This window comes from Mustela putorius, unplaced genomic scaffold, assembly GCF_011764305.1.
Source record: "Mustela putorius furo isolate JIRA1106 unplaced genomic scaffold, ASM1176430v1.1 tig00003845_pilon_pilon_pilon, whole genome shotgun sequence".
Lineage (NCBI taxonomy): Eukaryota > Metazoa > Chordata > Mammalia > Carnivora > Mustelidae > Mustela > Mustela putorius.
In genome coordinates this window covers 37448128-37459971 of record NW_025421998.1, presented here as the reverse complement: position 1 = coordinate 37459971, position 11844 = coordinate 37448128, and the positions used below count along the sequence as shown (strand labels likewise).

At 44.6% G+C, this 11844-nt stretch overlaps 1 protein-coding gene across 1 annotated transcript in view; it reads right to left on the bottom strand.

Moving 5' to 3' along the window:
- Positions 1 to 432: 432 nt before the first annotated feature.
- Positions 433 to 11844, bottom strand: part of COL1A2 (collagen type I alpha 2 chain) — a 35673-nt gene continuing 24261 nt past the window's right edge. Inside the window, exons 34-52 of the mRNA XM_004767862.3 lie at positions 10868 to 10921; positions 10136 to 10189; positions 9983 to 10036; positions 9779 to 9886; positions 9339 to 9392; positions 8414 to 8467; positions 7273 to 7434; positions 6566 to 6673; positions 5796 to 5903; positions 5387 to 5440; positions 5192 to 5299; positions 4980 to 5033; positions 4489 to 4596; positions 3980 to 4033; positions 3749 to 3856; positions 3177 to 3435; positions 2584 to 2768; positions 1646 to 1888; positions 433 to 923 (exon numbers count right to left, since the gene is read on the bottom strand). Of these exons, the coding sequence (XP_004767919.1) occupies positions 777 to 923; positions 1646 to 1888; positions 2584 to 2768; positions 3177 to 3435; positions 3749 to 3856; positions 3980 to 4033; positions 4489 to 4596; positions 4980 to 5033; positions 5192 to 5299; positions 5387 to 5440; positions 5796 to 5903; positions 6566 to 6673; positions 7273 to 7434; positions 8414 to 8467; positions 9339 to 9392; positions 9779 to 9886; positions 9983 to 10036; positions 10136 to 10189; positions 10868 to 10921 (2076 nt within the window). The 3' untranslated portion in view covers positions 433 to 776. The remainder of the gene's footprint in view (positions 924 to 1645; positions 1889 to 2583; positions 2769 to 3176; positions 3436 to 3748; positions 3857 to 3979; positions 4034 to 4488; positions 4597 to 4979; positions 5034 to 5191; positions 5300 to 5386; positions 5441 to 5795; positions 5904 to 6565; positions 6674 to 7272; positions 7435 to 8413; positions 8468 to 9338; positions 9393 to 9778; positions 9887 to 9982; positions 10037 to 10135; positions 10190 to 10867; positions 10922 to 11844) is intronic.

The window sequence follows — 11844 nt, the reverse complement described above, 5'->3', positions numbered from 1 at the left end:
AATAGTGTGTACAATTTAATTTTTCTGCTTGTCTGAGAAACAAGGCTTCTTTTTGGTACCACGGGAGAGGATGAAAATGAGACTGGCAAAGAACAAATGCTGAATTTAAAGAAGAGGACAAGGTTGGGCAAGTAATCTGCATACTTTTATTTGGGAGCAAGATGTAAAATACTGATGCTAAATCAGATGAAAAAAGAATACACAATACAACTCATTACAGAGGATTATTTCTTCTCAAATTCTTCTAGCACCATCAACGGTCTTCAAGTATCTGAAATACTATTAGCACCTTTGTATTCTGAACAAAACAAAACAAGTACCTCAGCTCATCTCCGTCTAGGTCAGCACCTAATGATGTGGATCACACTCACAGGACAGTGTTTTGAGGTAGTTTCAAACCTTTCTCTGTGGAAGATATTCAAAAGCCACAAGTGGTGCAAATGTTCATGGTTTTTATTTTTCAGTTTTTATTTTGGTTTTCTTACAAAGGTTGACATTTTCCACAACAGGTTGTAAGAGTGTTGAAAAAAAAATTCCAAATCTTTTTTTTGGGGTGGGGTGGGGTGGGGTGGGGTGGGGGAGGGAATGAATGAAATCATATTGCACTATGCTCTGATCGATCCTCCTCCTTCTCTTTTGCCCACAATTTAAGCAAGTAGATGTGCAGAGGAAATGGAAGGACTCAGTTTTCAGTTAAGAAAAGAAGAAAAAGAAATGGCAAAGAGAGAAAGTTTTTTCAGATTTCTTTTCTTTTTTTTAATTTAGGTTGAGTTCATTTATTTGAAACAGACTGGGCCAACGTCCACCCTGAATTCTTGGTTGGCATCACCGATGTCCAAAGGTGCAATATCAAGGATAGGCAGACGGGATGGCTTATTTGTTTTGTATTCAAAGATTGTCTTTCCCCATTCATTCGTCTTTTTCTGTTTGAAAAGGAAAAAAACATGTGTATGAATATATAAAAAATATGTATATATATGTAGATGTGTTTATGTAACATATATTTTTATATATACACATGTGTATATATATAAATATGTGTGTGTGTGTATTTATATAAATAATGTAGCACTACGAGATAGTTAAAAACCACTTTGGGGCGTGTTCATTATGAAGTGTGTCCCAGATCATCATGTTCATCTTTGAAACAGAAGCATCAGGGGTGTCTTTACATATTCCAAGTAGGTTTATTGCTACAGTATCATTTTTGAGGGGTGTGTGTCTCGGTAGGGAGAGCTGGGTGGGTGTGTTGTGAGTAAATTTTCATTTTTCTTCAATGTATAGCATAGTATAGAAACAAATTATATGCAGACAATATTAACTCAAATAACGTGCATATCACTATAAATTATACCTTGGGACCTTTTAACCTCAAGTAATTTTAAGTTCCAGGAAGCCCTCATCATTTAACCAACTCATGTTTAAAGAAAAACTGCTAATGCACAGCCATGGTATGTAGTTCAGCTTTTCAGAGAATTTCCGAAGGCAAGATCCGATAAGAATTCCCCTGGAATTGCCATGTGAATTTAAATAAATACACTTATGAAAATGGATTGAATAAGGTAGGTCTCTCATTCACCTGTTCATGCAGTGGTCTGAGCTAGAACTGCAGCCCCCCCTTTCCCCAGATGTTGCTATGACTTACAGAGCAGCCGTCCACAAGCACAGTGTAGGTGAACCTGCTGTTGCCCTGGGCAACCAGTTCAACGTCATTGGAGCCTTGCAGAACAACAGCCTTTTTCAGGTCGCCAGTCTCCGCATCCATGTAGGCAATGCTGTTCTTGCAGTGGTAGGTGATGTTCTGAGAGGCATGGTTGGCCAGGAGGCGCATGAAGGCGAGTTGAGTGGCCATTTCCTTGGTGGTTACTCCTTCAGTGTTATACTCAAACTACAGATAATAAGAAATGCTAGTTAAGTGGAGAGGGACTCAGCTACTAAGAGTCAAAAAAGAGATGGGGGAGAAAAAGGCTGCTGTAGGGAGAAATGATGGACTCAGATCTGAACCTTGGGGAAAGGATGCTTCTACAAAGGAAACTCAATTCCCTTGTCTGTGCAATATTAGTTCCCTAGAAGGCACACAGCAACTACCAGGCTGAGGCAAGATGATCTCAAAAAGGCACCTGTTTTAGATAAGCCTTTAGCCTTTATGTGTATGTTTCTTCTTTAGAATAAGGGAGCAAGGAGATAGAGTCAGACCTCTTTCTTTTTCTGTTTCCCACCAGTAGGCATTCAATAAAGTTGGTGAAGACATTTGACTAAAAATTCAGAAGAGCACATGTCCTGAGACTACACAGGCATGGGCATATGTAGTATGCGGGCTGGCACTGCCTCATGCTGAATGGCATTAGTTTCTCCAGTGATTATCAGGTAAGTCCAATTTAAATAATAACTCTAGATTGTCTTGGATATGTCCAGTCACTCCATCTTTAGTGTGCAGTCCATCACAGAACCAAAACCCAAGAAGAGAGCAGGTTCTTTTTAATAACCCCATTTTGGTAAAGGATTAAAGTGCAGATCATTAAACAATGAACAACTTTAATATTCTTTAGTTAGGAGAGAAGGAGTGTTTGTAAGTTTCCTCACCTGGGTACCACCATTGATAGTTTCTCCTAACCAGGTATGCTTCCTGACCTTGGAATTTCTGTACCAGTTCTTGACTGGGATGTTTTCAGGTTGAGCCTGGATGCAGGTTTCACCAGTAGAGAAATCACAGTATACTTTGATAGCATCCATAGTGCATCCTTGGTTAGGGTCAATCCAGTAGTAACCTTTAAAAAAAAAAAAAAACCAAAAACCCAGCTCAGAAAGCCTCTCCTTGACTAGAGCATAGGTTCTAATGATTAGTAGAGAAAGATTTTAATTCCCATAAGTAACACTGTGTACCCCACATTTAAGAGGAAGAGGATGGCTATTTTTAGGATTAGATAGTTCCTCCTCTCCTCTCCTCCATGAAAAATCAAATCAGAGTGTATTATCACAAAAAAGGCAAAAATATATATGAAGAGGAGCCTGGGACTAGATGCTGGCTGGGAGAGGAAAAGGCCTTATTAATTAGGTATGATTCCAGATAATGCAATTTTTACCCCCAAATTTTTCACTGTAAATGTGCATGGGAATGGACTTCGCAAAGCCCAGCTTGTGAGAAGGGCTGGTCCGGCTTGGACATCCTGACTTACCGCTGCTCCACTCTGGGTGGCTGAGTCTCAAGTCACGGCATGTGCGAGCTGGGTTCTTCCTTGAGCCTTCAGGGGTAAGAAGGGTCTCGATCTGGTTGTTGAGGGATTTCAGAGTAGCATCAACTTCATAATCCTTGGGTCTGAGAGAAGGTGGTGAGCGAGGCTGGTCAGCCCTGTAGAAGTCCCCTTCGTAACCAAAGTCATAGCCACCACCGCTTGGGCCGGGAGGGCCAGGAGGACCGGGGGGACCAGGAGGGCCCTGCAAAGGTGAGAGCAAGAAAGAGGAGGTTTCATATTTGGAGGTTTCAATGAGAGATATCAGTGACAGCAAATTTTCAGCTGAGTATTACACACAAGCACATTCTAATAAGTAAAAAAGAGTAACTTGATCCCAGGCATACTTGCAGGGACTGTACAGCTCCTTCTGTATGATCTTTACACAGTTTAGAACTAAACATATGGAAGAGGGGGGGAATTACTTCAATGTGTGGTCACAGCCGTCTTGGGCTAGTCTGAAGAGAATATTTCTCAGGCCCGTGATGCTCTTTATTATTTCATGGAACAGTACTTACAGCAGGACCTTGGCTCCCCTGAGAGCCACGGATGCCAGCAGGTCCGACTGTACCAGGATGTCCAGTGCGGCCGTCTTTGCCAGCGGGGCCGGAAGGACCAGCAGGGCCCTAGGGAAGAAGGACACCAAGTCTGAGTGAGTCAGTAAAAACCCCACAAGGAAGGAGAAGCCTGGGCCTCCCTCCCTGCCATAAGCTCCTTTTCAGAGACCAAGGTCTTTTAGGTTGACCTACCCTAGGACCGGCAGGACCCACAGAACCAGGTGCACCTTGATCGCCATGTTGACCCTTGAAAGAGAGGACAGGAAAAATCACACTTTCAGAACACTTGCCGACAAACAGATTTTTTTTTTAATTGAATGGAAAACTTTAGTTTCAATGGACTCTGAATTGAGAAAATTGAAAATGTAAAATGGGGCTCTTTTCTCCCATTATGTCTATTATATTCAATTATATTTTTTCTACAAGCTATTTCAGCTGTGCCATATTAGTCATTCCTCTAATTATATTTATTTTAAGTGGGGTTGAAGGACATTGTTGCCAGGAGATTTTAATATATGTATATTTCAATCTCCCTTAACCCGCACCTTTCTGTGTTGGGATGAAATAGCATTATCTCTGTGAGATGAAGTCAGCCAGAGAATGGGAAGTGAATAGGAGTTCATTTTAGAGCAAGAGCAGTGAAAATTTGAGGAAGATCATCTAAGACCCGTATACATGCAGGAAGGGCGCACTTTACTTACAGCAAGACCAGGAAGACCTTGCAGTCCATTGTGTCCCTTTAAGCCAGGAAGACCTCTGGGCCCCTTGTCACCAGGCTCTCCCTTATCACCTCGAACGCCTTGTGGGCCCTGCAAAGAAAAAGGCGCACAGAGACAATTTACCTTCCTTTGAAAATGACACTTTCCCACAAACATTGCTTAATCTGTTTACAGAGCGAACTCAAGACATGCGGAGGGTTGAGAACCACATGGGTGTTTAGAGCCATCCATTCCCCTGATCTGCTTTAGTTGAGCCCTCCCTTAAGTGGCTGGATTTTTGTGATTATTTAATACAAACAGGCAGAGGAGATCTGGAATAGAAGAGACTTAGAAGCTAGTTGTAGCAATTCTCTACATGGACTGAATTTTTTGAAAAATATGAAGTCTAGCCTATACATTATTTTTTTCATGGACAGTCTGGACTGAGTTTCCTTAAATGTTAATCTGTGAAGAAATCTTCACCATGTACTTACACTAGGACCTCTTGGACCAGCAGCACCGACAGGACCCACAGAACCAGCAGGACCCTGCAAATTGGAGAAGCAAAACCAAACGGGTCAGCCAAGCCCAATCCCACCCACCACCCTCCTCCCCCGGCTAAAGCCCCACAGTTCCCGAGTGTGGGGAGGTCAGAGTGAAGCCTCCAAGGAGGAGAGCACAAAGGGACTGGTATTTACAAACTTACAGGTTCACCACGGTTTCCATGTTTGCCAGTGGGACCCACAGGGCCATGAGGACCAGGTGCGCCCACAGCGCCAACGGGACCAATGTTGCCAGGGTAACCGCGCTCTCCCTACCAGAGGCAAAGTGAAGTTTAGTATCCAGCTGGCCTGGATTCTAGTCACTTTTAAATTGGAGAAAGACAAAGAGGTGTGCTGACCTTGTGTCCAGGTTGACCGTCGCGGCCTGGGGGACCATCGTTCCCAGGGTTGCCCTGTGAAGATACCACACCAGTTAAGGTGCTCAGAGAGGCTCTTTACCTCACCAGCCCCTAGAGTTCAGCTCCCCTGTCTTCATCCCTCCCAGCCTGTCAGACCGACAGTTGGGACTGCCAGTTAGAACTTGCCAGGCTCGTTTTCTGAGACGTGTTTTAAAGAGCCATCCCCCACCCCCCGGCCCAAGTAATTTTTCATATTTTCAATAGCAGGAATGGTCAGGACACAGATATCATGGAGAAACAGACCGTCTTGTTCAGAGACTTGGAACAAGAGGAACTCAGCTGAGGACATGAAGCTGTGCACAGTGGAACACAGCTGGGTTTGATTGTCCAGACCACGTGTTAGACTCACATCACGACCAGCTTCACCAGGAGCGCCGTTGACTCCAGGTGCGCCCACAGCCCCAGGGGGACCACGAGCCCCAGGTGGACCAGCGATGCCGAGAGGTCCAGGTTCACCCTAGAGGCAAAGAAGACGAAACATTCCTCTTGTTGGACTGAGTGCAAATCTCACCCTCCCAGCACAATCCCGGCTAGGAGATACCAGCTGGAAAAGAGAAAGTGCAGTGAGGGAATGGGCCACAGAATGGCAAGAAGCATCATTCGTGTTCTCCTCGCCCTCCACACTCAGATGGCCAGCTTTGTGTAATTTTGGAATGTTGTCCCATACTAGGTGAGCCTGGTTGCATCTGATATCGCCAAAGAAATGAATTCACAAAGTTGAGAGAGTTTATGGAGATGAGAGGATTCCTAGTTGCTGTCATGTATCAGATTTAATGGAATGATTCAGAACTTCAGAGTTTCAGTCTTCCTACAGGATAAATGATGCCAGCATTTCATGCTGCAGAGGAGTAAATGCAATTAGAGCTTATATAGTTCTTAAGCATGTAAAAAGAAGAAAAATCATTCTGCATAATGTTAAGCTGTATCTTTATAGCGTGTGTCTAAGGAAGGTGGTATTAAAGCTTCTCAGATAAGTGACATGTGATCTGTATAAAGAAAATGCCATGAATAAAAAATCTTAAGTGGAGTTATTCAGTGATCAATCTGTCACATCTGAAGTGGCAGCTTTTAAAATCTTTTATTATGTTAATGAGAAGAAGAATGGTGTCAAACACTCACCACAGATCCAGAAACACCTGGTAGACCACGTTCACCTCGAGAGCCTGGGAGACCCAGAATGCCAGGAGCACCAAGGAGCCCTTGAGGACCTGGGGTGCCAGGAGGGCCCTGAAAAAGAGGAAAGATACTATCACTGGGGAGCCATGAGGTGGTAATACAGTTTGGCTTGGCAAGTATATTTCTTTGTACCTGGTTCCTCCCTGAGACCAATGGGACAAGAGTGAAAAATGTGACCGAGATTAACGAAGCCACCTGGGGTAGAGCAATGGACTTTTTACAGAATCTATGCCAAGAAGCAAGTTTTGACCTTGGCCTCTAACTGAACCCAGTCTCGTAAAGGCACATTTCCGAGTAACGATAATACCAGACGTGGCGTGTTTAAGACATCAGTAGCTTAGGGAGATTGATTCGTTTACAATAGGATGGCCATGGCAGTGGGATTCTGCTCTAATCCCAGGACCAGTGAGGTGCCATTCTGATCAAACAGTGAGTTCCTTCATTTATCGTCATCCCCGTCTAGTGCCTTCTAAGCAACTGCCAGAGCTCTGACAGCTCAGTATGTGCTGGACAGATTTCCTGGCTCGACTGAGCTCTCCATGAAAGCCTACCATACTCATCAACAGATATACGCCACCTGAAGATCTGTGTAAAGGCTTTACTGCAATTCAGTATGAGGTATTACCAGAGAAGAGCTTAAAATCACTTACAGCGGTACCAGGCTCTCCAGAGGGACCCTTCTCGCCGGCAAAGCCGGGGGGACCATGTGCACCGGTTTCTCCCGTTCGGCCTACTGGACCTTGGTCACCCCGAGGCCCACGGAGTCCTTCTTTACCAGCAGCACCAGGGGGACCAGGAGGGCCAGTGATACCCTGTGAGCAAATGACTGAGTCATTTATTCTGTTAATGGTTGCCGACCCAGGAGAGAGATGCTGAGGTTCTAGAGAGGAAGATGCAAATAGATGAAAGCAACAAAATGATATCCTGGCCATTCCGGGGCCCTGCTGAGGCTCTGTCACATTCCCTCTAATGGAGAGAAGCAACTCCCTGTCCTCCTCCTCCCAAGGCTGGGAGAAGGTGACTAATTGCGTTCGAGGCTGCGGCAGATGTCTGTGAGGAGAAGAAATGCTGTGCTACCAGGCCCCTGGCATCTTGGAATGAGAACTCTGGAGAGTGAGATGAGTGGGTCCTAAATGAATGGGACTTTGGGTTTGGGAGGACTCTGCTCATTTCTTTTTGAAGAAAACCAATACTGGCATTTTGTTCATAATTGAGGAATCAGATATGCTCTCAACTAGGTTTAATTAAATGCCTACAGGGAATGAAGATTTTTCTGTTATGAACCTGTAAAAGGATTCCAAGAAATCAACATCTTTGCTATTTTTTTTCCCTGAAACCTTAACCGGAAGACTTAATCCTTGGTAATTAATTAAATTCTCTTGAGTCCTGACAGGAGAGTCTGAATCAGAATTAAATTAGAGGCCAAACCACCTTTAAATTCAGGAACAATTATACCTTAACAACGGAGGCAGAATGTTGGCCATAAAGGGTAATTAGATATAGAAATATCTGATATGTGACTAAAACTGTTCTGTTTTTTTAATTTTTAACGAAGAGACCATGCCCCTAAAAGGGGACTTGTGTTCACATGAATAAAAGCCTCTTAAGCTAATCTTATAAAATATAATCTGTGATGGTTTTGCCTTAATGTTTCAGGAAAACTGATTTCAGACCAGAAAAGTAATAGCAAAATATTAGTAGCAGGTTTCCAGAGAGTTTCTTGTCAGTTTCTTACTAGAAACAAGGCCTTTTGGCTAGAGTATATGACATATTTTGAAGTGATTTACTTACAGAGGGCCCAGGAGGACCAGTCCGTCCAGCAGCACCAGGGAAGCCAGTAGCGCCCTAAGAAGCAAGCACATTCAAGTTCTACAATCAACACCAACTCTAGGGATCTGGGTAAGATGGAAATCTCTCCTCTGGCCAAGCCTTAATACACGTGACCGAGGACGGACCAAGGAGCACGTAGGGCAGCCTCATACAGGGTATTATTTAACAAGGACTCCGAAGACATCCATGTCTGCATCTCCCTCCAGCAACACGCCCCTGTCGCAACACCCATATTTTGCATTAAGGCTCTGATGGTCCTTTTTGAAATGCTACCATATAACCTGACGCTTCTAAGAACAAGAAGACAAGACACCATGCCATTATTACACATTGATGTGTAATGTCTTATACCACGCTATCTTAACCACCTGGCTGGGTACGAAAGAAATGAACACTGGAGAAGTACTTTTGTTTCCAGAGGAAGGTACAAGAACAGACCCAAGAGTATTAACTATGGTCCAGTGAGAGCAGGAAAGAGTGAGTGCGGCTCATTCCTAGGGAGGTTCGGGTCCTGAAGGAGTCAGTGTAACAGCACTGGGCAGGTCAGAGAAAGGGCATGGTCAGGCAGGAGAAGGGGGGGCATCAGCAAAAGGACAGGGGGTACCAGAGAAATTATTTTTAACCATTTCACAATTCAACAACCTGGGGTTAACTTTGGTTATCACCTTAGGTGAGGCGGTAGCAACATGCACTACATGAGTTCCAGTTGGGATTAGTAACCCACGATCTAACTTCAGTATCAGAATTCCTCTGAAAAAAAGTGAACCTGGATCTCAAGAGTCTCCTGAGTATAGTTCAGAATTAACCAAAAATCTCCAAACTTTCAAGTTGTTTTAATAGATTCTGATAACATAGACATGTTATCAGAGTCCCTTGAAATACTCACAGGGGGACCACCATCACCACGACTTCCAGCAGGACCAGGGGGACCATTTGGACCCTAAATGGAAACAAACCAGAAAGACATGGGGTGTGGTCACAAGACATTTCCTATAAATGTTGCTTTTTTTCTTCAAAGGTAATCATTCCCATGTCTATTAGAGACCAATTCAGAAATTAAAAATGATGATCATCTGTGTCATGAAATAAATGTCGTTGCTTCAGTTCGACCACCCTCATGGGTTATACTAAAGAAGTAAGAGGAGATGATGTTTATGAAACTTCACAAAGTATAAAGTGGAATGCCAACATTAGTTCTTATTTTTTAAATCATCTTCTATCCAGTATGTCCCTGGTACACAGCAGGGACTTGATTGACCTATGCTGAATTGCAAGAGTTCACGGGTAATGACACAGGCCATGTCGACTACAGTGAACTCAACTTACAGAGGGGCCAGCGGATCCGACAGGGCCTGTGGGACCAACAGGACCGTTTTCACCCTTGGGCCCTTTGGTTCCTCGCTCTCCTTTAGCTCCAGGTTGACCAGCAGCACCCTGTGAGAGAGGAAGAGTTGTGTCCAGGCGTCCCAGCTCACTCTACTCGCCAGCTTGAGGAGGTTTTCAGATTAAGTTGCGTCCTAGCATACTCACAGCAGGACCGGCAAATCCATTGGGGCCAGCGGGACCGACCTCACCACGTTCACCCTGGGTGGGGGGAAGGGAGATTAAGAATGGTGCAGCAGTCTTAGGTTCATTAGGGTCGAAAAGTTAGGAGTGTCCCGGATGACCCAGGTTTCCACTTACAGGGCTGCCTCGGGGACCAGCAGGACCAGCAGGACCAGCAGGACCGGCTTCCCCCTATAATGGGACCAAAGAGGAGTTTGTCACATCCGTGCTCCCAGAGGCGGTAAGGAGAGGACCGGTGGTGGAGAGCAGAACTTGCAGTTGTGTCCGAAGAGAAAATCAATGCGCATCTCAGGGAGTAAGATAAAATGGATTCTTACTGTGCTTCATATTGTATTCATTTTGGGGGGGAAGTGGTATTGGTCATAAAAACACTATAAATCAGTGCCCACAATATGAGGAGGAGGACATTTTAATTTTTAGATGGACACAGAGCTGATCTATTTGCTGCAATCTGTGCAGTACAATAAATAAGGTCTATTTTAAGTGGACCGTTCGATGTGAAATGGGCACACTATGTATTTTATTGATTTTTTACAATTGAAGGCTTTGAGGAGGCTCAGCGCATTAGGATATTGTTAATGGGCAATGGGGAAAGTCTTTAAAACAAATGATAGGGATTAAAGTATAGATCAGATAGCTGGCACATGTAGAGGAAGGGAAAGAGAACTTTAAACACACAGCATTTGTTTCCTGCGGCCCCATCACAACAGATAGGTTTTTAAATAAGTAGGCTCTACACCAAGCCTTAAAAATGAGTTGCGGGGGCTCTCTAGGGTGGGGGCAGACAGCAAACCTGCCGAAGCTGCTAGTGGCTCCCAGAGCCGTGACTCCATGAGAATGCATGCTTACCCGGTCACCAGTGGCTCCCGCGGGACCAGGGGCACCTACAGCACCAGGAGCACCCTAGCACCGAAAAGAAACATATCTTATTAATTACACCCCTAGGCCATCAAAGGTGACCCCTGCCATTTCCCCTCGCTGTGCTCAGACCGTGACCGAATGCTGTCACTGCACACTCGGGATGGACATGGAGAAAGCTTTTGATGCACTTCAGTTCTAATTATCAAAACCATTAGAAGCAGCTCTCGGGAGGAAAGCACCCCAGTGATCAAGGTGACAGGAATGTGGAAGTCAAGGGCACGTTAGGAATTGGAGAGATCTGAACTCGCTGCTCTTGGCAGGCTTCCTGGAGAGCAGCCAATGAGCAGCCTTGTTTGAAACCACCAGGGCTAGGGGATTCAGAGAAAGGACGACTTTCAGTGTGCCAGAGGGAGGTGTCAGCTCTGAGGGAGTGAGGTGAAGAACCACAGCCAGTGGCCTGGAAGAGCCACGTTGCCAACTCTCCAGGGAGGGTTATTATCCCTCCATGGCATGATCTTTGGCCTCTCCATGGCATTAACAGCTAATCACGGGGGCTGCTCTTGGAGGGATAAATTCTTAGGACACATATTTGAATAAACGGCACCTTGGGTGAGGTTCTGGCTTCTTAAAATGCAGGTGTTACTGGTCTTTTTCCAAAGTCCTATAATAATCACTTAACGTTCTATTAAACCTAGAGCTTCTGGTGTATAGTTTGTACTCAGTAGAGTTAACACTGAGGAAGGTAGAAAGTCATTCAGGTTATGCTTTTCAAAGGGATAACTTCTGTTCAGTCTTTCTTTTGGAATATGTTAAATGATCCTACTGTACATAGACCCAGGAAGGAAAGGAAGATTCTAACTAAACCCGGGTCCTCCTTTCGTAAGTTCTGGCTTGGAAAGCTGCTCAACTCAAACCGAATGAAGTGGAAACACAACAACAGTCTGAGTACAAACAACAACACTACT